Source organism: Ranitomeya variabilis, chromosome 3, assembly GCF_051348905.1.
Source record: "Ranitomeya variabilis isolate aRanVar5 chromosome 3, aRanVar5.hap1, whole genome shotgun sequence".
NCBI classification, from domain to species: Eukaryota; Metazoa; Chordata; class Amphibia; order Anura; family Dendrobatidae; genus Ranitomeya; species Ranitomeya variabilis.
Window position 1 is genome coordinate 220,911,428 of NC_135234.1, and position 25,801 is coordinate 220,937,228.

General features: G+C 42.2%; 1 protein-coding gene across 2 annotated transcripts in view; it reads right to left on the bottom strand.

Moving 5' to 3' along the window:
* Window positions 1–25,801, bottom strand: part of PLXNA2 (plexin A2) — a 343,686-nt gene that overhangs the window by 250,306 nt on the left and 67,579 nt on the right. For both annotated transcript variants that reach the window (XM_077295198.1, XM_077295199.1), the window contains exon 3: window positions 21,664–21,846. In XM_077295198.1, coding sequence (XP_077151313.1) covers window positions 21,664–21,846 — 183 coding nt within the window. The remainder of the gene's footprint in view (window positions 1–21,663; window positions 21,847–25,801) is intronic.

Genomic DNA, 25,801 nt, shown 5'->3' on the forward strand with positions numbered 1-25,801 from the left:
TTAGAAGGCAAATAGGGACTTTTTAATATCTTTTAAGGGAGTCTGCCACCAGATTTTTGCTAACTCATCTGAGAGCAGCATAAAGTAGAGAAAGAGACCCTGATTCCAGTGATGTGTTACTTAGTTTACTGGGTGCAGCAGTTGTGATACAATCAGACTTCTTAGATGTAGGACGTAGCAGAGCTCAGAAAGCTGCCCCCGCCCATATCACAGCTCTCTGTGTACATTGTATATTGACAGTAAGCTTTGTATCAGATGAGGGGGGCATGGTCGGACCACGGCCCACGTGTACTGTGGTCAGGGCAATCATAATCTCCTGGTGATAAAACCTTCATTGTATGGAAACAACAGCACGCAACCTAATGAGTGACATATCCCTGAAATCTGTGTCTCAGCCCCTACATAATGCTTTGATTACATAACAAAAACTGCTGACAGATTCCCTTTTTCTAAAAACTACGAGAAATGCTAGTTTTACTTTATTTGGGAGTTCTCAGCTAATGAAATGATCTACTTGGTCAATTCCATGCAAGTGCTGAAGTTTACAGCTAAAGGTATGCACCATAAGAACAAGAATTTCCTGTGTTCCTCAGCATTGTATGTATTCAGAGAGGAAATGGAATCAATTGATCATGTTCTTCCTGTTACACCATCAGCAAAAATTTCTTTCAGAAATATGTTGTTTACAAAAAGGAAATATATACATATATATAAATGTTATTAAACAATATATACACATTTTGTTCTACTTCTACAGGTGTGTTGCCCACCGTATGACTTCATTACACATAGGGCATGATTGTCTTTACTTTTGGTTGTTCTCTTCCATACAGTACCCCTTAAAATCCTTTTTGTGGCACCCCCACACTGTAGCCTAAGCTCCGCTCTACTACAATAATATGTGTCACTTTGGACGAGAACATGTATTTTTCTCTAAATGGCTCGGCTTGGTGAATGGGCGGCCCAGCGTGTATAGCGTGCATTATGGAGTCATCTTCATCATACACTATCGCTTGAATAGAGGTTTTATCCCAGTCTGAAGCTCTGCCTCTGGTAACCAAGGCTTCTTCAGCAGACAGACCTGCCTCGGTTTATATTTAGGGCACTGCAAATGACATGGAAATTCTATTGGGTTCCAATGGAAACATTACTATTTTAAGGAGCTATCTAAATAATCTTTTAAGTGTCTTGATACAGCGTAATTAATAATTACTGTACTTTTTCTATCAGGATGAAACCAAACTGGAGCCCTCGATCTACCATATGCTAAGACAGCACATTTTTACTACTTGCGGAATATGCCTGAAGGCTTGATCGCATTTCTTTATACTATCACTATTTCATTTTTATTGCAAAATGCGCTCTTCTTACAAGTATCACATCTGGAATCGATTATTTGGTCATTTTTCTTCAAAAATTGTATTTCTTTTTCCTGTCATCCCTCTAACTGTATTTTACATTCACTTTATTACTTGAGTTACGGCTTAATAACCACGTAGGATGACTAATATAACCAGGTAATCCATGAAGGCAGAAAAAGCAAAACGGAAGGAATGATAAATAGAATATTAAATATCAATAATAAATATGGTAAATATATACAAGCATCCAATCAAATATTTTTCAGCTAATATTAATAGTAATAAATGTATTTTTCACAATGAGAAGGTTACCTTCTTTCTAAATCTCATAGGACCCGACTCATCATTACATTTTCGCCATTTTCTGGCTGTGAATAATTCTCAACTTATGACTTTTTGATTTTCGACCAATTCATCAAAGGATTTCTGCCCTTTTTAAATGTGTCTTTTCTTGATTAGTTACATTTCTGATTTTTATGCCAATATGAATTTATACGCTGTTGTAGACTAATTAATCAAATGGCACTTTCTATAAAGTCACAAAAGTTTTTGCGCAAATGTACTCCGATCCCTCCAGGAGTGGGATTTTTTTGTATGCTAGTAAATGTTGCACATATGTTGTGACGTTTTGCCGAAAACATGACTTTTTTCTCTAAAAAGGAGCAAAAAAAAAATTTAAATAGAAAAATGAAGCAATTTTTCACTTTGCTTAAAATATATCAACCATTTTTAAGAATATGATGGAAATAATGCAACAAATAGCACAAGACAGAAAAGAAAAGTGACTTTCAAAAGCGCAAATGATGAATCTGGGCCTTGACATGATCTAGATTTATCTGTGTAAAATGCTTGGTAAATGGTCGTTAAGAGTTTGACCCTTTGAGAATATATAATTCTCCCTTCCTTTTCAGAGTCATCGATGGACTCAGAGTGATTTTCAGTTTTGTTTATTGCTTATTGCCTAGGTAATCAGCCACTGCTGCAGTTTGGAAGCAGTGGCTGAATACATGTGTGTAATGTTTACAAGCTCTTTCCAACAGAGCTTGTAAGTGCTGCTCTGAGGTTGGCCAGATCGCTGGATCGCCCTGTTAGCTCCTGGTCTGGCCATCTTCAAACCAACTGTGCTCCTCTAATGATTCACTGGCAAAGCTGTTCCTTCTTTCCTTCTTGCAGAATCGGACAGCTCACAGTTTGGGCTAGTCGCATATCACCCTCAACAAGCAAGAAGCCTGGGGAGTGGTGCACTCCTGCAGAAGACTTAATGACCTCTTTAAGACTTTGAAGTGTCACTTTAGCTCTTATTTACAACTTCAACACCTTGGAATTGGGGCATACATAAAATTCTAGGCTCCCTATAGCAATGATCCAAATTGTGGCCTCTCCAAGGGCTCCAGGCTGCCATTAAACAACCTACCGGTTTCACACAATCTTGGGCCCAAGTCTCTTGGGCCCAATGGAGTTGACAGAAGGCCCCCGTCTAAGCACTTAGATGCCATAGTGCGTGTTCAGCATCTGAGGGGTTCAAAGATTGAAATTAGAGCTAGTCCAAATCCCCATTTAGAGCTAGCCCCAATCCCAGCATCTACTAGTGATGTGAAAAATTCCTGGGACATGGGGTGGGTTCGATTGATTCGATATTCGCCAAATATAAATCCCCTGTCTCCAGCTGTCCACATGCAGTGGATGTGGGGATAAGTGGGAGACAACAGGCAGAGGGCCTCTTGGAAGACTTGGAAGCTTTGATCACAAAAATACATTTTCCATTGATGATGATCGGTAAATATCCACAGAAACCATTGGCTTTAAGTGACCAGAAATTTTACCTAGTCCATGAACTTCAATGGATGAAATCATCTGACATATGTGAATGACACCCATAAAATAAAACGTTTTATGACCTTTGCAGAAATAAATAGAATTGAATTATTTATGTTGGGAGCAATGGGCAGGTGACATCTTATTAGGAAAAGCTGCCTTCCTGACACTCGTTGCCCACCATTACATATTACAAAATAAAAACATATAATTAATTACATTTTAGCTATTAAAAGATTTAATTGATTTACAGATACTCATGTCGAATGCAAATAAAAGTAACTGCTATATATTTAGGAAATGTGATGACTGCTAGGGGCAGAAAAGAAAAAAAAAAGGAAGCAGAAAAACAAGAGAAGCCCAAAAATATAAAGGTCTAATCCTGCCCCAGAAGCAGAATCACTACCTAGAAATGAACTTTTTTATTCCAGGACTAATGCTGCTGATGTATCTTTGAACTTGCTTTATCAAAGAACAAGAATCCGGTTCAAAGCTCTGGGATTTTTCCCTTTGATATACAGATTTTTCGTTGCATGCTGTTTTAATCCCAAGTTTAAATCTATGAGTTCTGGCCGCAGTGTTGATCCCGTATGTCGCAGCCTTAGGACATAGTAAATAATGTTTTACACGTAACCAAATAGTTACACATTGCTGAGGTTTGGGCAGTAATATCTCCAAGCTGGCAGGAGCGGATCAGTTTAGTGAAGTCTGGCAGCTCTATGACTCTGGAATAAGTTTAGCATTCCAACCTGTAGAGCTAGTCAGCTAGCCGGATGCAGCCACATCCGAACACAGGAGAGGGCAGGCAGCGGCTTCCTCTGCCTCTGACACCCAGAGAGCTTGGCTGTTTGCTCAGGGGTTGCAGGGACAAGCTCATGATGACTAAACATCGACTTCCCCTCCACTTGTTTTCCCAGGCCGGGTGCTGCGTACAGAAAGCTGGAAAGAACTCATTTGCCAGGGAAGTCTGACACTGGGCGAGAGCAGGAGACACAGCAAGATATGCAATCCTGATGACAATTTACTTAGGACGTGTCCTTACTAGTTTCTCTGCCGAATAAATGGTGCCTGCTTCTTACACAGAATAATCATCTTAATTGCTTCTTTTTTTCAGGGAAATTGAAGCTCTGACAATAAACCATAGAAATCCACATATCATGTTATAACACATACATGGTCTGTGCGTTGAAGCCACGCTACATTCCCATAAATTAGCCATGGGTTTAATAGCATACATTACCTATATAAAATCATATCATTTTCCTTTGCCCTTTTTCTCTATGTCTGTGTGGCAGACCTATCATCAATGTGTCTTTTCTCTGGGGAAAAGGTGTTATATTACTAAAAGGCTAATATGGGACCTAGCAAGACGTGGACTATTGTGGGCACAATGTCATGGTCACACCAAGCACTGCAGAAGAAGGAACAGCTCTTCAGCTCTCCATACTGTCTACTAGACAGTGGCTTTGAATGTGGGACCCTCTCTATGTTGTCCATGTGGACCTATAAGGTATTTGTAGGGGTGTCCGGATGAGATAAGATCTGTAAGAAGTGGTCAGGCACATCATGTATGTCCCAGAGTGACTGGAGAACCTCTGCTCCCAATGTAGAACGTTGCCCTGGAATGAGGTTCACCCATGGTTGTCACCTTCATGTTATGTCACTAAGAAAAGAACCTTTATTGTACAGACCAACAGATTAAAACACATAAAAATATACAAAGAAGTGTGAAATAACCAGTCCACATCTCAAATAGTGGACAGAACGGACAACCCACCCCAAGCTCATTATACAATCATGGTTTGATTAGCAAAACCAATATTTTCTTGTGTCAGACCAAAATGTTGGCCTTTTGCTTCACTCTATCTGTATAAAAACCTGTTGGGTCAGTTGTATGGAAATGCTGGAAATAACAGTAAAATATATTATTCTATTATTTCATAAGGGAAGAAGACAAACTGGAGGCACCATTGGAAGTATTAATAGTGAAAGTGATCTTTACACTACACTACATTTCTTACTAGAGTAGTAGAGTAAAGAGATCATGCTTATATTATACGGTAAATATATACAGTACAAATACACACATATGTAAAGTTAATTTATTTCAGTTCTTCAATACAAAAAGTGAAACTCATATATTAGATAGAGTCATTACAAACAGAGTGATCTATTTCACGTGTTCATTTCTATTAATTTTGATGATTATGGCTTACAGCCAATGAAAACCCCAAAGTCATTATCTCAGTAAATTAGAATACTTTATAACACCAGCTTGTAAAATGATTTTAAAATCCGAAATGTTGTCCTACTGAAATGTATGTTCAATAAATGCACTCACTACTTGGTCGGCGCTCCTTTTGCATCAATTACTGCATCAATGCGGCATGGCATGGAAGCGATCAGCCTGTGGCACTGCTGAGCTGTTATGGAAGCCCAGGTTGCTTTGATAGCAGCCTTCAGCTTGTCTGCAGTGTTGGGTCTGGTGTCTCACATCTTCTTCTTTACAATACCCCATAGATTCTCTATGGGGTTAAGGTCAGGTGAGTATGCTGGCCAATCAAGCACAGTGATACAGTGTGGACAGGTGCCAAGTCCTGCTGGAGAATGAAATTTCCATCTCCAAAACGCTTGTTGGCAGAGGGAAGCATGAAGTGCTCTAAAATTTCCTGGTAGACGGCTGCGCTGACTTTGGTCTTAATAACACATAGTGGACCTACACCAGCAGATGACATGGCTCCCCAAACCATCACTGATTGTGGAAACTTCACACTAGACCTCAAGCACGTTGGATTGTGGCCTCTCCATGCTTCTTCCAGACTTTGGGACCTTGATTTCCAAAGGAAATGCAGAATTCACTTTCATCTGAAAACTAACACCTTGGACAACTGAGCAACAGTACAGTTCTTTTTCTCCTTGGCCCAGGTAAGACACTTCTGGCTTTGTCTATTGGTCATGAGTGGCTTGACACAAGGAATGCGACACTTGTAGCCTATGTCCTGTATAGGTCTGTGTGTGGTGGCTCTTGAAGCAAGGACTCCAGCAGCAGTCCACTCCTTGTGAATCTCCCCAAAATTTGTGAATGGCCTTTTCTTAACAATCATTTCAATTCTGCGGTTATCACGATTGCTTGTTCACCTTTTTCTACCACACTTTTTCCTTCCACTCAACTTTCCATTAATATGCTTGGATACAGCAGTCTGTGAACAGCCAGCTTCCTTCGCAATTACCTTTTGTGGCTTACCCTCCTTGTGGAGTGTGCCAATGACTGCCTTCTGGACATGTCAAGTAAGCAGTCTTCCTCATGATTGTGGAGTCTACTGAAACAAACTAAGGGGCCTTTTTAAACGCTTAGGAAGCATTTGCAGGTGTTTTTGTTAATTATTCTAATTTATTGAGATAATGACTTTTGGGTTTTCATTGGCTGTAAGCCATAATCATCAACATTAACAGAAATTAACAATTGAAATAGATCACACTGTAATGACTCTATATAATATATGAGTTTCACTTTCTGTATTGAAAAACTGAAATGAATTAACTTTTTGAAGATATTTTAATTTTGTGAGAAGCACCTGTATATGTAGTAATTTACTATCATCTTTTGCAAACTACTCCTCCCCTCACTATCTCTGATAGTCAATGAAGATCTCACCCACTAGACCACATTTATTTCAGGCGGGTGCCCTTTATTTCCTTGCACTAGGCTGGCAGCTGCAGATCAGAAAATGCTCCTTCTACTGAGATTCAATTCCCTACAAAGAGAAGAGAAGGCTGAAAAAAGCAATGGATTTACTACACATCAAAGCCAGGCATTTAAAAGGCCTCGGCTGTACAGCTAGCATCGGGGATTAAAAACCGTGCCGGAAAGAATGTTCTTTCTATAATCCTACATAATTAATGTGGAGCATTTTCACTTGGTGTTAAATACCTAACATGCAGCAACAAGCTGTTTGCTTTAACCTTCTTTAAATGCAGACTCACCCTATGCACACTTATGGGTCGGCATTTCAATGGCCCGGGACATTCAATGAGGCAAGGGGGTACAAGGGATGGATAAAGAGATAAACTGGTGGCTGAGAAAGGACAAACCTGGTGGCTCAAATTATCCACTTGCTAGAATGCTGGGACAGCTAGGATACTTGTGCGAGGAGCTGTGCCGGGACATCTCCAAACCCAGCCTGCAGACACACAAACCAGTGGCTACTCTCTGGACTCTCCCTGGTTCTGATTTTTTGGCATTTGTATTAAAATCAGTGGTTACAATTAATTACATAATGACACAATACTATGAAAACAAAAAAGTAAAGTCAGCAGAAAATATGAAAAATAGCTAAATAACAGTAATCAACAGTTCTTTTTCCCAGTGATCCTGACAGTCCTAGTCTTTGCCATTATGTGGCCAGAATGTGGTGTCAGCAGTCTTTGCTGTACTACTGGCATTATGGCTCCCACTGCTGCATGGCATGTGATTGCTACGGCCAATGATCGGTAGCCGTGACCCAATGTTCACTCTTTGCTAACAATTACTGGCAGGCCTTTCAGTGTCAGTCCTGGATTATCGGTGACATGGAGAAGAAGATATATTAATTTAGGGTTTAAGGTTGAATATTCTTCATATACTGAGATAAGCCTAATGCGCTGGTCATATTAGGTTCTGTTCCCCTTGTGCTTGAGTCTCTAATCGAAGGTATGTGGCAGGAGAATTTCCTAATGCTGGAAAGTGGCGATGTGTGGCACTATACTGGCATACATCACCGATAGGGTCCCAATGTAGAAGGAAACACCATTGTTGCATGGCATCCATTTTTTACTGTGTCCCTCGGTATAGAATAGTCTACTAAGCTATTCTATACAGCAAAAAAGGTATGTGCCAAATGGATAGGGCCCTATGGCTTATGCGATGGGAGCTTTCTGTAGTTCATATATGTTATGTGAACACAGCCTTAGCATGTCTATAAAGGAGCCATGACCGCTATCATGTATAAATGGATCCCATAATGTATCAATCTAAAGCTACGTTCACACGTTGCGTTTTTGCAGCTTTTTTTTGCAGTGTTTTTTATGCAAATTTTCTGCTGCGTTTCACAGTACCAGCAAAGTCTATGATACTTCTGAAATCTCATGCACACAGCTTGTTTTTTTTTTTCCTGACTGTTTTGTCAAAGAGCTGCGTTTTTGTACAATGCCGCATGTCACTTCTTTCAGCATTTTTCACCCACAGAAAGCAACGGGTAAGTGCAAATAACGGTGCAAAAAATGCAGGTATCAGGTTTTGTTGCATTTTTGCTACCAAAACCTGATGAGGCTGGATCAGATTTTTTTTTTTATGCACTAAACTTTTTCATCATGCACAAGAGGCAAATGTACCCTGACAATAAAGCAGCAGTAAAAAGACAAAAACTATGCAAAAAAGCAGCACAATCTAAGCAAAAAACTGCTTTTTGTAAGCAGCTTAAACTTTGCATTAAAAAAAACGCAGCAAAGACGCAACATGTCAACATAGCCTAACAAGACCTGGCAGACCCCAATAAAAGGTTATGTTCACATGTTGCATTTTTGCATCTTTTTTAATGCAAAGTTTAAGCTGCATTTAAGTTGCTTACAAAATGCAGGTTTTGCTTAGTTTTTGCTGCATTTTTGCTGCGTTACTGTCAGGGTACATTTGTCTCTTCTGCATGTTGATAAAGTTTAGTGCATAAAAATAAGGTAATCTGATTCTACTTCATCAGGTTTTGGCACCAAAAAGCAGCAAAACCTGATACCTGCATTTTTTAGAACCTTTTCTTTTTTTGCACCACCCATTGCTTTCATAACAGTAAGGAAAAAAAACAAAGTGTGTGCATGAGATTTCTAAAATGTCATAGATTTTTCTTGTACTGTGAAACGCAGCTTAAAATTTGCATTAAAAAGCTGCAAAACCTCAATGTGTAAACATAGCCTTAAGGTTCCAATCTTTGGGACAGCAAGAATGACATTGCCGACCGCACTCATTATTCCTGCACCTAAAACAGGAGAGCAAAACACGAATGTAAATAAAGCCTACCTGGCATCAAAATGTCCGACCACTTAAGAGATGAAACGGTGAAAGGATTAGTGATTTCAGTGACATGTAAGTTTCGTGTTTTAGTCACTTGTGTTGAGCTGGGATCACACTAGTACAATGGAGAATGACATGGCTAATGGCTTAGACTGTAAGCCCTCACTGACATTAATTTGTAAGTGTCAGATCCACATAGACCTGGGTAAGTAAACAGGAATGGTCCCAACTAGAATCAAAACTGCACAAGTGATATATAAATGCATCTACCATATTATACCAGGGGAGGATCTTATGTGATAACACGTTTACTTCTTACAGAAAGCTTCAAAACCTTTCCAGATATTTTAGTAAAAAGCTCAGCCTCTTACTATCAGAAGAGAAGACAATCCAACAGCAGACAGGCGAGGATCTGTTTGGCAATTATTGTCCTATGCACCATAGCCCTCGGCATCAGCCCCTTCTGCGATGGCAACAGAAAGGAATGATGCCTTTCATGATTCATCAAAGTAATAGCTACAAACAAATGCTGTTACGTAGCCCCGGGGGCTCTCTCTAGCGTTGAGCGGCAAGTGGTTGACCTCTTGGTGTTCAGACCTATCTATCTGCTAAGCCCTTGCTTTGGACATGCAGAGGCTGAACCCTAATGAGTCAGTCCAATGAGTTATAAGCCATGTTGAATTTACAGAGGTTAACCCTTTGGTCACGTTGCTGGATTGGATCACGATGGTGTCAACTAATATAACCACAAAAAAAAAAAAACACATAATGATCACTGTAATATTTAATCAAAAACAAGTATAACTGGGAAGTGGTCAAAGTGCCATAATGTTCTACAGTCTAGATGTTGTGATGGACACTAGTTCACAATTTACAAGGTCAAAACTGTCAGATAATATCTATAAATCATCAATACTAAAGGTTACACTTCTAAATGGAAAAGAGCATAAATACCTAATTTTTTCCCCTAATAACCACCACACGGTATGTTTGTACCTGGGCGAAAATAGATCTCCTGACATGTCATGACTCCTGACATACAGAAGATACAGATTAGATATTAGAAAAAACTTTTTGACAGTGAGGGTGATCAATGAGTGGAACAGGCTGCCATGAGAGGTGGTGAGTTCTCCTTTAATAGACATCTTCAAACAGAGGCTGGACAGACATCTGTCTGAGATGGTTCAGTGAACCCTGCATTGAGCAGGAGGATGGATACTATGACCCTGGAGGTTCTTTCCAACGCTAACATTCATGATTCTATGACATATAAGCTAAATAAGTGGTAATAATAATAATAATAATCTTTATTTATACAGCGCCAACATATTCCGCAGCGCTTTACAGTTTAACAGTTTCAAACAACAATCATAGGTAACAATGTTAACAATACAATAATAAAGCAAAATAAGACGACCCTGCTCATGAGAGCTTACAATCTAAAATGAGGTGGGGGAGATACAAAGTACAGGTGTGTATTTACAATGATGGTCCAGCCATCTTCAGGGGGTGGGGGATAGATGGAGATAGTGAAAGGGCTACACACACACAAACATAAAATGACCTTGATTAGTTAATGTGGTAGGCAACTCTGAAAAAATGTGTTTTGAGGGAGCGCCTAAAACTATACAAGTTGTGGATGGTCCTAATATCTTGGGGTAGAGCATTCCAGAGGATTGGCGCAGTACGGGAGAAGTCTTGGAGTCGGGAGTGGGAGGTACGGATTAGTGCAGAGGTTAATCGAAAGTCATTTGCAGAGCGCAGCAGTCGGCTAGGCCGATAGACCGAAATGAGGGAAGAGATGTAAGGGGGTGCCGCACTGTGGAGAGCTTTGTGGGTGAGAACAAGAACTTTGAATTGTATCCTGTAATGAATGGGCAGCCAGTGTAATGACTGGTGAAGAGCGGATGCATCTGAGCAACGATTAGCCAGATGGACAACCCTGGCTGCTGCATTAAGGATGGACTGGAGAGGGGAAAGTCGAGTAAGGGGGAGGCCAATTAATAGAGCATTGCAGTAGTCAAGGCGGGAGTGGATCAGGGTGACAGTGAGGGTTTTTATTGTCTCCATGGTAAGAAAAGGGCGGATTCTAGAGATGTTCTTTAGGTGTAAGCGGCACGAGCGGGCAACAGATTGTATATGGGATGTGAAGGAGAGATCGGAGTCAAACAAAACACCCAGACAGCGCGCCTGCTGCCGGGGTGTTATTATGGTGCCACCCACGGAGAGGGAAATGTCAGATTTAGGGAGGTTAGTAGATGGCGGGAGCAGAAGAAGTTCAGTTTTGGAGAGGTTGAGTTTCAGATAGAGAGCGGACATGATGTTGGAGACTGCGGACAGACAGTCAGTGGCGTTCTGTAGTACAGCGGGGGTAAGGTCAGTGTTATGACCCCAATGGCGAGGGTCTCAGAGGAACGTGGAAGTCTGCAGAATACAAAAATCCAGCTCATAGGGCAGTGGTAACTGGGTTGACCATATATCTACTCCTAACGCCAACACTAGAAGTAGCCGGGGATCATTCCTACGTTGATTCTAGATGACACGCGCCAGCCGGAGAATCTAGCTACCCCTAGTAGAGGAAAACAAAGACCTTTCTTGCCTCCAGAGAAGGGGACCCCAAAGCTGGATAGAAGCCCCCCACAAATAATGACGGTGAGGTAAGAGGAAATGACAAACACAGAAATGAACCAGGTTTAGCACAGAGAGGCCCGCTTACTGATAGCAGAATAAAGAAAGGTAACTTATATGGTCAACAAAAACCCTATCAAAATCCACACTGGAAATTCAAGAACCCCCGAACCGTCTAACGGTCCGGGGGGAGAACACCAGCCCCCTAGAGCTTCCAGCAAAGGTCAGGATATAGATTAGGAACAAGCTGGACAAAAATACAAAACCAAAACAAATAGCAAAAAGCAAAAGGCAGACTTAGCTGATATAACTGGAACCAGGATCAGTAGACAAGAGCACAGCAGACTAGCTCTGATAACTACGTTGCCAGGCATTGAACTGAAGGTCCAGGGAGCTTATATAGCAACACCCCTAACTAACGACCCAGGTGCGGATAAAAGGAAAGACAGAAAAACCAGAGTCAAAAAACTAGTAACCACTAGAGGGAGCAAAAAGCAAATTCACAACAGTACCCCCCCCCTTAGTGAGGGGTCACCGAACCCTCACCACGACCACCAGGGCGATCAGGATGAGCGGCATGAAAGGCACGAACTAAATCGGCCGCATGAACATCAGAGGCGACCACCCAGGAATTATCCTCCTGACCATAGCCCTTCCACTTGACCAGGTACTGAAGCCTCCGCCTGGAGAGGCGAGAATCCAAGATCTTCTCCACCACGTACTCCAACTCGCCCTCAACCAACACCGGAGCAGGAGGCTCAGCAGAAGGAACTACAGGCACAATGTACCGCCGCAACAAGGACCTATGAAATACATTGTGAATAGTAAACGACACAGGAAGATCCAGACGAAAAGATACAGGATTAAGGATTTCCAATATCTTGTAAGGCCCAATAAAACGAGGTTTAAATTTGGGAGAGGAGACCTTCATAGGAACAAAGCGGGAAGAAAGCCACACCAAATCCCCAACGCGTAGTCGGGGACCCACACCGCGGCGGCGGTTGGCAAAGCGCTGAGCCTTCTCCTGTGACAACTTCAAGTTGTCCACCACATGATTCCAGATCTGCTGCAACCTATCCACCACAGAATCCACCCCAGGACAGTCAGAAGGCTCCACATGACCCGAAGAAAAGCGAGGATGGAAACCAGAGTTGCAGAAAAAAGGCGAAACCAAGGTGGCGGAACTAGCCCGATTATTAAGGGCAAACTCAGCCAACGGCAAGAATGTCACCCAATCGTCCTGATCAGCAGAGACAAAACACCTCAAATAAGCCTCCAAAGTCTGATTGGTTCGCTCCGTCTGTCCATTAGTCTGAGGATGGAAAGCAGACGAAAACGACAAATCAATGCCCATCCTACTACAAAAGGATCGCCAGAACCTGGAAACGAACTGGGATCCTCTGTCTGACACAATATTCTCAGGGATGCCGTGCAAACGAACCACGTTCTGGAAAAACACAGGAACCAGATCGGAAGAGGAAGGCAGCTTAGGCAAAGGAACCAAATGGACCATCTTGGAGAAGCGATCACATATCACCCAGATAACGGACATGCCCTGAGATAGCGGAAGATCAGAAATGAAATCCATGGAGATATGTGTCCAAGGTCTCTTCGGGACAGGCAAGGGCAAGAGCAAACCGCTGGCACGAGAACAGCAAGGCTTAGCTCGAGCACAAGTCCCACAGGACTGCACAAATGACCGCACATCTCTTGACAAGGAAGGCCACCAAAAGGACCTGGCCACCAGATCTCTGGTGCCAAAAATTCCCGGGTGACCTGCCAACACCGAGGAATGAACCTCGGAAATGACTCTGCTGGTCCACTTATCCGGAACAAACAGTCTGTCAGGTGGACAAGACTCAGGCCTATCAGCCTGAAATCTCTGCAACACACGTCGCAGATCCGGAGAAATAGCTGACAAGATAACTCCATCTTTAAGAATACCAACAGGATCAGCGACTCCAGGAGCATCAGGCACAAAGCTCCTAGAAAGAGCATCGGCCTTCACATTCTTTGAACCTGGTAAATACGAGACAACAAAATCAAAGCGGGAGAAAAACAATGACCAGCGGGCCTGTCTCGGATTAAGGCGTTTAGCAGACTCGAGATACATCAGATTTTTGTGATCAGTCAAGACCACCACACGATGCTTAGCACCCTCGAGCCAATGACGCCACTCCTCAAATGCCCATTTCATGGCCAACAACTCCCGATTGCCCACATCATAATTTCGCTCGGCAGGCGAAAACTTCCTAGAGAAAAAGGCACAAGGTTTCATAACAGAGCAACCAGGGCCTCTCTGCGACAAAACGGCCCCTGCCCCAATCTCCGAAGCATCCACCTCAACCTGAAAGGGAAGTGAGACGTCAGGCTGGCACAAAACAGGCGCCGAAGTAAACCGGCGTTTCAACTCCTGGAAAGCCTCCACGGCAGCAGGAGCCCAGTTAGCTACATCGGAGCCCTTCTTGGTCATATCCGTCAAAGGTTTCACAATGCTAGAAAAATTAGCGATAAAACGACGGTAGAAGTTAGCGAAGCCCAAGAACTTCTGAAGACTCTTAACTGACGAGGGCTGAGTCCAATCAAGAATAGCTCGGACCTTGACTGGGTCCATCTCCACAGCAGAAGGGGAAAAAATGAACCCCAAAAAGGGAACCTTCTGTACACCAAAGAGACACTTTGAGCCCTTGACAAACAAAGAATTTTCACGCAAAATTTTAAAGACCAACCTGACCTGCTCCACATGCGAATCCCAATTATCAGAAAAAACCAAAATATCATCCAGATAAACAATCAAAAATTTATCCAGATACTTCCGGAAAATGTCATGCATAAAGGACTGAAAAACTGAAGGCGCATTGGAGAGCCCAAAAGGCATCACCAAGTACTCAAAATGACCTTCGGGCGTATTGAATGCGGTTTTCCATTCATCACCTTGCTTAATGCGTACAAGGTTGTACGCACCACGAAGGTCTATCTTGGTGAACCACTTGGCACCCTTAATCCGGGCAAACAAGTCAGACAACAGCGGTAAAGGATACTGAAATTTGACAGTGATCTTATTTAAAAGCCGATAATCAATACAAGGTCTCAAAGATCCGTCCTTTTTTGCCACAAAAAAGAATCCCGCACCAAGAGGGGAAGAAGACGGACGAATATGTCCTTTTTCCAGAGACTCCTTGATATATGAACGCATAGCGGTATGTTCAGGTACCGACAGATTAAACAGTCTTCCCTTAGGAAATTTACTGCCTGGGATCAAATCTATAGCACAGTCACAGTCCCTATGAGGAGGCAGTGCACTGGACTCAGACTCACTGAAGACATCCTGATAATCAGACAAATACTCCGGAACTTCCGAAGGCGTAGAAGAAGCAATAGACACAGGCAGGGAATCCTCATGAATACCACGACAGCCCCAACTTGAGACTGACATAGCCTTCCAGTCCAGGACTGGATTATGGGTCTGTAACCATGGCAGCCCTAAAACGACCAAATCATGCATTTTATGTAAAACCAGGAAACGTATCACCTCGCGGTGTTCAGGAGTCATGCACATGGTAACCTGAGTCCAATACTGCGGTTTATTTGCTGCCAATGGTGTAGCATCAATACCCCTAAGAGGAATAGGATTTTCTAATGGTTCAAGAGTAAATCCACAGCGCTTAGCAAATGAGAGATCCATGAGACTCAGGGCAGCACCTGAATCTACAAACGCCATGACAGGATAAGATGACAGTGAGCAAATCAAAGTTACAGACAGAATAAATTTAGGTTGCAAATTACCAACGGTGACAGGACTAACAACTTTAGCTATACGTTTAGAGCATGCTGAGATAACATGTGTAGAATCACCACAGTAGTAGCACAAGCCATTCCGGCGTCTATGAATTTTCCGCTCATTTCTAGTCAGGATTCTATCACATTGCATTAAATCAGGTGTCTGTTCAGACAACACCATGAGGGAATTTGCGGTTTTGCGCTCCCGCAACCGCCGGTCAATTTGAATAGCCAGTGCCATAGTATCATTCAGACCTGTGGGAATGGGAAAACCCACCATAACATTCTTAATGGCTTCAGAAAGGCCATTTCTAAAATTAGCGGCCAGTGCACACTCGTTCCAATGTGTCAGCACGGACCATTTCCGAAATTTTTGGCAATACACTTCAGCCTCGTCCTGCCCCTGAGACATAGACAGCAAGGCCTTTTCTGCCTGAATCTCAAGATTGGGTTCCTCATAAAGTAAACCGAGCGCCAGAAAAAACGCATCAAGATCAGCCAATGCCGGATCTCCTGGCGCCAGCGAAAAAGCCCAATCCTGAGGGTCGCCCCGTAAGAACGAAATAACAATCTTTACTTGCTGAGCAGAATCTCCTGATGAACAGGGTCTCAGGGACAAAAACAATTTACAATTATTCACGAAATTCCTAAACTTAAACCTGTCTCCGGAAAACAGTTCAGGAATCGGTATTTTAGGTTCTGACCTAGGATTTCTGATAACATAGTCTTGTATGCCCTGCACACGAGTAGCCAGCTGGTCCACACTTGTAATCAAGGTCTGGACATTCATGTCTGCAGCAAGCATAGCCACTCTGAGGTAAAGGGGAAGGAGAGAAAAAAAAACTCAGAATCTTCTTTCTTATAATCCCTCTTCTGCAATGCATTAAACATTTAATACTGGCCTGGCAAACTGTTATGACCCCAATGGCGAGGGTCTCAGAGGAACGTGGAAGTCTGCAGAATACAAAAATCCAGCTCATAGGGCAGTGGTAACTGGGTTGACCATATATCTACTCCTAACGCCAACACTAGAAGTAGCCGGGGATCATTCCTACGTTGATTCTAGATGACACGCGCCAGCCGGAGAATCTAGCTACCCCTAGTAGAGGAAAACAAAGACCTTTCTTGCCTCCAGAGAAGGGGACCCCAAAGCTGGATAGAAGCCCCCCACAAATAATGATGGTGAGGTAAGAGGAAATGACAAACACAGAAATGAACCAGGTTTAGCACAGAGAGGCCCGCTTACTGATAGCAGAATAAAGAAAGGTAACTTATATGGTCAACAAAAACCCTATCAAAATCCACACTGGAAATTCAAGAACCCCCGAACCGTCTAACGGTCCGGGGGGAGAACACCAGCCCCCTAGAGCTTCCAGCAAAGGTCAGGATATAGATTAGGAACAAGCTGGACAAAAATACAAAACCAAAACAAATAGCAAAAAGCAAAAGGCAGACTTAGCTGATATAACTGGAACCAGGATCAGTAGACAAGAGCACAGCAGACTAGCTCTGATAACTACGTTGCCAGGCATTGAACTGAAGGTCCAGGGAGCTTATATAGCAACACCCCTAACTAACGACCCAGGTGCGGATAAAAGGAAAGACAGAAAAACCAGAGTCAAAAAACTAGTAACCACTAGAGGGAGCAAAAAGCAAATTCACAACAGGTCAGGGGATGATGTGTATAGTTGTGTGTCATCAGCATAAAGATGGTACTGAAAGCCAAATCTGCTGATGGTCTGTCCAATTGGGGCTGTGTAGAGGGAGAAGAGAAGGGGGCCAAGGACTGAGCCCTGGGGTACCCCGACAGTGAGAGGAAGAGGAGATGAAGTGGAACCAAAGAACAGAACACTGAAGGAGCGGTCAGAAAGATAGGAGGAGAACCAGGAGAGAGCAGTGTCCTTAATGCCTAGTGACTGGAGCCTAGAGAGTAGGAGAGGGTGGTCAACAGTGTCGAAAGCTGCAGAAAGGTCGAGAAGAATGAGCAGAGAGTGGTCACCGTTACATTTTGCTGTCAGAAGGTCATTGGTCACCTTGATGAGTGCAGTTTCTGTCGAATGTAGGGGGCGGAAACCGGACTGTGAAGGGTCTAGGAGGGAATTAGTGGAGAGGTAACGGGTAAGGCGGGAGTAGTTCAGGCGCTCCAAGAGTTTAGAGATGAAGGGGAGATTGGAGACCGGTCTGTAGTTGTTTGTGCAGGATGGGTCGAGGGTGGGTTTTTTTAGTAATGGAGTAATGATAGAGTGTTTGAAGGAGGAGGGGAAAATGCCAGAGGAGAGGGAGAGATTAAAGATTGTGGTTAGGTGAGTTGTGACAACTGGAGAGAGAGACTGGAGGAGGTGTGAGGGAATGGGGTCGGTAGTGCATGTAGTTGGACGAGAAGAGGAGAGGAGCTTGGAGACTTCTTCTTCTGTGATGGGATCGAATGTGGAGAGTGAGCCAGGGGAGATGCAGGGAGGGATGGGAGTCATTGCACTTGGTGTCTGGGAGCGGATTTCCTGACGGATATTGTCTATTTTCTCTATAAAGTGGGAGGCCAGGTCATCAGCACAAATGTCTGTGATAGGATCTTGTGCTTTTGGCCTGAGGAGGGAGTGAAAGGTGTTAAAAAGTTTCTTGGGGTTGCTGGATAGTGAGGAGATCAGGGTAGTGTAGTAGGTCTGTTTGGCGAGGTGAAGGGCAGAGTTATAGGTTCTTAACATAAATTTGAATGAAGTGTGTGAAGTCTTCTGGTGTGTGTGTTTTCCTCCATAAGCTTTCAGCACTCCTAGAGCATCGCTGGAGAAATCGGGTTTGCGATGTGAGCCAGGGCTGTTTCACTCTGTGTTTGGAGGTTCTGAGGGTGAGGGGAGCTACTTGTTCAAGGGTGCTTCTAAGAGTGTCGTTGTAGTGATGTACAGCCAGATCAGGACATGAAAAAGAAAAGATTGGGGACAATGATGAGTGTAGGGAGTCTGAAAGTATATGAGGGTTAATGGCATGTAGATTTCTGAATGTGTTGTAGGTAGGAGAGTGCTGGGGTGGGGGAGGAATTGTGAGTGTGAAGGATAGAATGTTGTGGTCAGAGAGGGGAAGCGGTGAGTTATCTAGGTAGGAGATTGAACAGAGCCGGACAAAGACCAGGTCCAGGGTATTACTGTCTTTGTGTGTTTCAGAGTTTGAGAGCTGTGAGAGGCCTAGAGAAGTGGTTAGTGATAGAAGCTGGGATGCAGATGTGGAAGTGGGGCTGTTAATGGGGATGTTGAAGTCTCCCAGGATAAGGGTTGGAAGTTCTGAGGACATGAAGTGCGGCAGCCACGCTGAGAAGTGGTCCAGGAAGTGGGTGGGTGAGCCTGGGGGCCGCTATATGACCGCTACTCTGAGGGAGAGGGGACGAAAGAGCCTGATGGTGTGGACCTCAAAAGAAGGGAATGAGAGTGATGGAACTGGGGGTATAATCTGGAACGTGCATTGTGGGGACAGGAGTATGCCAACTCCACCACCAGGTCTGTTTGTGGGTCTTGGGGAATGGGAGAATTGTAAGCCACCATGAGAAATGGCAGCGGGGGGACAGTGTCAGAGTCCTGGATCCAGGTTTCAGTGAGGGCCAACAGACAGTTAGACCGTGGGGAGACCGTGGGGAGCCAGCCTTACCTGGCATGTCCATGGTATGGCAGGTCTATACTTTTCATAATGCCACAGCATGACTTAAAATATCCAAACAATCAGCTAATAGCATCATACAGGGAATTTTGTCCTGATATGTATGGAGAGTAATGGTTGAAAATCATCTTGACAAAATAACAGCATTAATGTAAAATACAGATGTATGGATAGAGAAGGTTCTGGCTTAGCTATTGAACAAGTAGCCAGCCAGCCCCCTTCACTCACTTCTGCAGTTACATTGCAGCACAGCACAAGTCAAGAAGTGGACCTGCTGAGACTAGCTATACAGCCACTAGAGCCTGACGGGGCATCTGGACTAAAAAGACCACATGAGTCAGTTAGATATCTGACTATGTAAAGATCTTTTAACCATATTTTAACTAACTGGAAAAAACCCTTTAAGAAGTCTGTTAATAGCTGAAAAGCATGGAACTAAAACATGATGTAGCGAGGTCACCACTAGTATATATGGGTATAGAATGATTCACACAGGCCTTCACCAGGGAGTATCGGTAGGTGCCATATATCTATACATATACCTGTATATGGCCACCCTGGTACTTGAAGATACACTTGTTGAGCAATTTCTCTATAACTTTTCAAGATCCCAAAAAAATCTTGGAAAAGGAAATTCAATAAATGAATCAAGATTCACACCTTACAAGAAACCTCCGATACTTACAGTGTTGAGATAATGTTCACATTCAACCTTACCCTGCCATGAAAACATTTTTACAGCCCTAGTTTAAATCTTGGTGAAATGTTGCGCGGCTCTGCCAAGCGTCCAAACACGGAAGAAGAATGTGGGGAAATTCATCACGTCAGAGCTCCTTAGACTTCTGTTTGATTGTGACCTTCATCATTGGCTTTCTAATAATCTTGCCGTAAACTACATCACTCCCGTTCCATGGTGTGAACGACATCACCCTCTTTCTGCAGGTTTTTCTACCAGATCGCTAACCACGTAGCATTAAGGCTTCACTTCTTACAAGTAGGACGTTCGTTTCCACTTAGTATTTGACATCCTTCTCTTCCCATTTTTTAAAACTCTAAAGGAAATCCACCTTCTAAACGAGCCTGGTTTTAAATTAATAATGCCTTTTCTATTGACTCCAGATGCGCTTCACTTGCACTTAGAATAAATACACTTCTGCTCCTAGCAGGTCTGTAGGCCTCCCATTATGCCAATTAGACTTCAAGCTCTTCTGGTCAGCGGCTCGAGCCACCTAGCCTTAGAATTTACTTGATGCTCTTATTCCTATTTCTTTTCAGGAAAGTTTGCTTTTCCTACAGCTTCGTATGTCCCTATCTAGAATGTTTGAGTGCTCCATACATACACTATATGCATGGCTCATCTTTCCAGACGTTACTTGTCTTATATAGCGATCCTGTTCTATTGATTTCATTTTCATTATATATTTATATATTTTTAATAAATTGGGCTTGACCCATAATTTGTGTATTTTTTAAGTCACATTTAGTTTTTAGCTTAATGGCATTTGTTGATGTTTATTACAGTAAATTCTTCAAACTTGTGCACGCAGTTCATGAATTTTGCACTAAATAGAAATTGCTCTTCAATATTCTCTTTTACCTTTTCTTGTGCCTTTTTTTAGTACAAAAGTTTCTTTAAAAAGTGCACAAAAAATGTCAGACAGGCATAGAATCACTCCAGAGGGGACTGCAAAAGCAAATGCAAATGCAAATGATGAATTAGCCAAAAAACATCTGGATATCACAATTCTGAACATAAAAAAATACTTTAAAAAGAGCTCAAATTTGAATTAGAAAAAGGCACAATAACAACCCCCCCCAAAAAAAAAAAAAAAAAAACCAGGTAAAATCAGGCGTAAAGTGCAATAATGTATCGGTCCCTTGACTTTGTTCACTTTTGGAGCATGGTAACAAACAGTCAGCTGCAGAAAATAAAGCAACCAAAGGTACTTGGATACCAGAACCAATGTTTTACTGTAATCCATTCTCCCTGCAGGTCACTTAAATATTATTATTATTATAGTACCATTTATTCTATGGTGCTTTACATGTGAAAAGCGGTATACATAGAAAAAAACAAGTAGAATAATCGTGACCAAAACGAGTCACTGACTGGTACAGGAGTACAGGGCTCTGCGAGTGCTCATCCAAAGCATTTTCAAACAAATAGTAGCTTTTTGCTTTAGGTTCATTTTCACAAATTTTCTGACTTTTATAGGGGTGGTGTGGGGTTAAAAAAAGGATTTACCACTCTTTCCCTATGGACTGTGAATGGAGTTGAGCTGAGGTATCAGACACACCATGGACGAGAGTGGGAAAGTTTGGGGAAAGGCATCTGTTTTACGATGCTGGACAATCCCTTTCAGGTGACAACATTACAGAGACTATAAAGGGTCCTACCTTTTTAATCCGGCCACTTTTGGTCCCAACAAAGACCACGCTGTAGTTGTTGTAGACATATGAAGTCAGTGACGTCATCCTGTCTCTGCCTTCTGTATAAAGCGTAATGCCTTCCACCAAGTTCAGTCCTCCCAAGGGTTGGTTAATATCCAAACCGCAAAAATTGTCATCAATAGGTACCGGCTGAAAATGAAAGAACATAACAGTAATGTATAAATGATACATTAATATTCATGCTAATAGGACAGGCTGTGATGGGAAATGTCACTTAGGACACTTGAATTATATGTAATAATGAAAGGAGGTCTATAAAGACCATTTGATACATATGCTGACCATACTTTCTGTATAGATAGAGGCATGTGAACATCCAACATGTCCTGATGGCAGACATTAGGAAAAGGGCTGGTTGCACCCATACCTAGCAGACTAGGGGGAGATTCATGTAGTTGTTGCTAGTTAAAAAAGTATTTACTATTTACTACAGTTTTTGTGTTAAATTTATTTTTATTACAATTTGCTATGTTTTTAATTTAATATCACAATCTGTTTTGAAAATAAAAAATAGAAATCTTGCAACGTTCACACTGGACACTGGGCCTTTTTTAGACACTTCCTGTTGTCTCAGGAAATAACACATGCATAAAGCCACAATAGTCAGATCCCAATCCTAGTTACTGTATGGTAGTTTATCTAATGAGGATGCGCAAATGTCACTGTGAACTGAGGGGGAACAGGGGCAGCACATCGCCAATTGTGATTGATGGATTCTGCATTATCAGCTGTGGGTAGACGTGTTATCTGTCATTGTAATCCTGCCTATGATGGCAAAGAAAGTGCTGTAAACTCTTCCTGAGAGCACAGGAAGTATGAATCTAAAATAGCTTCAATGGCCAGGGTACAAATTGTAATGACTAATTTTTTGTTTAGCAAAGATCGGGATATGAAAAAATATAACAAAACATTGCTATTTTAAAAAAATACATGTAACTTAAAGGCCTGATCTAAACAACAGGTCATATTAGGCATGAACAGACACTATACTGATTTTATCCTAAATTAATATCTACTTATTGTTCCCTCTGTAATATAACGGTTTTATTTTCTTTCCCGTTTTGATGACGTTTTGTTTGAGAATCCCCAGTGCATGTTGGTATACTGAAACAAAACGTCATCACAGAGCAGAGGCTCCGGTCACTGCCACGGCCTCTGTCACCACCCAGAAGAGTCATCAGTGACGTCTGTTTCAGGGGCAAGGCTAGTCACTATTGAGCATGCAATCAGCTGTCAATTATGACATATGCTCAGTACAAGTCCCTTTCTTTCAGTGCACTCCCTCGCCATATCCAAGTGAGGAGTCGGCAACATACTGTCAGTGCATATTGTAAGGAGAGAATTTGGCGAGTAGAGACCAATCCCACCCTCAAAGCAGTGACCTTTGCTCATTATGTACCTCAACACAAAAGTTTGGGTCAGCGTCTGTTCATTCTAGCTATGCAAGTCTGTTGTTTCTTGAAACAACAGGAAGTTATAGTCTTAAAAATCCCAAGTGGCCAGTGTGAAAATTCCTTTAGAACTAAAATCAATACTAGTGCATGACCACCCCCTTTAAGCTCCACTACCACTAAAAAAATGACTCGGCCACTATTAAAATCATACTTTTACTGTGTAAATCTGCCCCTCAAGGGGTAAAATGGAGGCATTGAAGCCACTTGGCCAAACATAATAGTGCACTGAGCACCCTAATTAGCATATGGGAAATAGCCTTTTTTTCACAACAGATTTACAGACAAATTTATAGAGTACAGATATGGTTCTTATTTATCTATATTTAGAAGCCAGCTATATGTTTGTATACTTAGTTAAAATTGTCTTTTGGGGGGGTGACACACTAAAAAACTCTTGAAATTTCATTGTGCATCAGATGATGTCTCATCAAGTTATCTTCTCTGTGAAGGACCGATACATTCACCTAACTAATGTCACTTTTCTACAACGACCCCTAACAAGGCATTGTTGTGAAAATGAGCCTAGTGGTCCTGTATAGTTATCTAAGTTATTTAATTATTTCATATACTAGATGGTGGCCCGATTCTAACGCATCGGGAAGTTACAGACAAACAGACGGAAGTACCCCTTAGGCAATAATATATTTAGATGTAAACGACTGCATCAGCCAAGATGGACTGTAATGTGTATGACTGAATTGGCAACAAGACTGCTCACCAGACGATCGTTCAACGGCTGTTCACCCATCAACCTGCTTCTACGTAATCTGTTTGGCCGCTTTATTGTAACCGAAGGCACAGATGTCATAAGTCATTTGACAGCACTTAGTAAATGACATGACTTCGTAAAAGACCCAACTATTGGCATTTTGACAAAAATGATGCACTGAGCAATAAACCACAGCAGCATTATTTGCTGAGTATTGGTACCAGCTTTATTAGAGGCTATTGCTTCCTTACAGTGCGCACTTGTAGTTTCTTGGGTGCCCGTTCACAGATAATGCTATATTAAGTATACTTATATGTAATGCATATTTCTATGAATTTGAATGCCCACCTGCCACTACAAGGTGACCTCATACTTGTGGGTCCCAGCTAAAACTTACCCCTCTCACCGCCCTTGCCCTACAAAATGAGTAGGATCTAGCTTTATTCTGCTCTAATTAAAACTAGTCTTGTCGAACTAGAAAGGCTCTCACTAACGAACCGAAATGTCGCCATTTTGGGCCATAAATTAGCAGTCTTTTTTCACTCTGAATGGTGTGTGCCTCCAATCTCTGTATATAAAACTAGTCTTGGACAGATAATAGATGTGCATGACCACTATGGAGGCAGCCACTACCTCAAAATGTGCAAAGCAAAAAACAAACTCAGTCAGCACCTAGAAAGCACCCCTGTGCATTTAAGTTCCTGTGTTAGGAGATGTGGACTGACTTTGTTCTTTCTGATTTTATTGTCCACCATTTCTTTTAGATGGAGATGACACAATTACTGTGTGCATGTAGTCTAAGAAGGTACAGTTTCTCCTTGTGGAGAGTGCAACTCCTTGTCAGATGGCTCTCACCTAACCAAACCAGTCTTCTTGCTTTGCACTGATGAGGGACAAATACCCTGAAACATGTTTCTGCAAAAGGAGTTTCTGGTTTGGTTTCTTATACTTAGCCATGTGGCAAAGGCCTTTGAGGTAGATATTGACTTTTAGGATTGTTATTTCCGATAGGTGGCGCTAGAGTTCCCGTCCTCTTCCTCTTTGAGGAGGCTATTTTCATGAATGAAAGTAGGCAGCTTTTAGGCTGCTGACAACCACAGTACTAACTCCATGAGGACATAATCTATGTGTTGCCAAGGCCCAGAGGAACTACTGGCTCAAAGTTTACTGACTTCCAGTGAGCCTTATCCAAATGTGCTTTTTTCTTGTAAAATAAATGGAAAACTATCTTTCAGGGACAAACACAGATCTGTAGAGCATTTCATGTTGGTACTATAGAAACAATGGATTTTAATGATATACAACAAAGGCTAGTAAGTACCGTAAATGCCGAGATAAAAATAAACATAAATCTATATAGATCCAAAACAAGTAAAATATGTTGTTTGCAGGAAAGGAAACTCCACACGATGCATGAAAAGTCCCTCAGGGGAATTATAAGTGGAGCTGCCAGCAACCCTATATAGTGTATTTTCTGTGTGAGACAGGTGCTAAGTTTGATGTATCTAACACACTGCGGCATATGGAGGAGTGCATGTCTTCCCTGCTGCTTGACACCGAGTAGGTTGCTTCTGTGAATGTCAGCGGATAGAGAAATACTACAAGCTGCAAGTTCACTAATTCATGTATTGATTACAATCTATTCCTTGCTGACTTGAAGAATACAAATGACAGCCCGTAGGTTGGAAGAACCATGGAGGCCGCAAACTGTAAAAAGACGCCATATATTTTTGTACAAATATAATGTACTAGACTGGTTTAGTGACTGTGTGAAAACATACTGTATAATCCTTTTATTATTTCATTCCATGATTTCAACCAAACTATCCTTATCCTAGCTTTGCTTAGCAGATCTTGGTATCCCTTCTGTGCTTCACATATCTGCACTTTCTTGACAAAATGTTATCCAATCTTCTGTCTG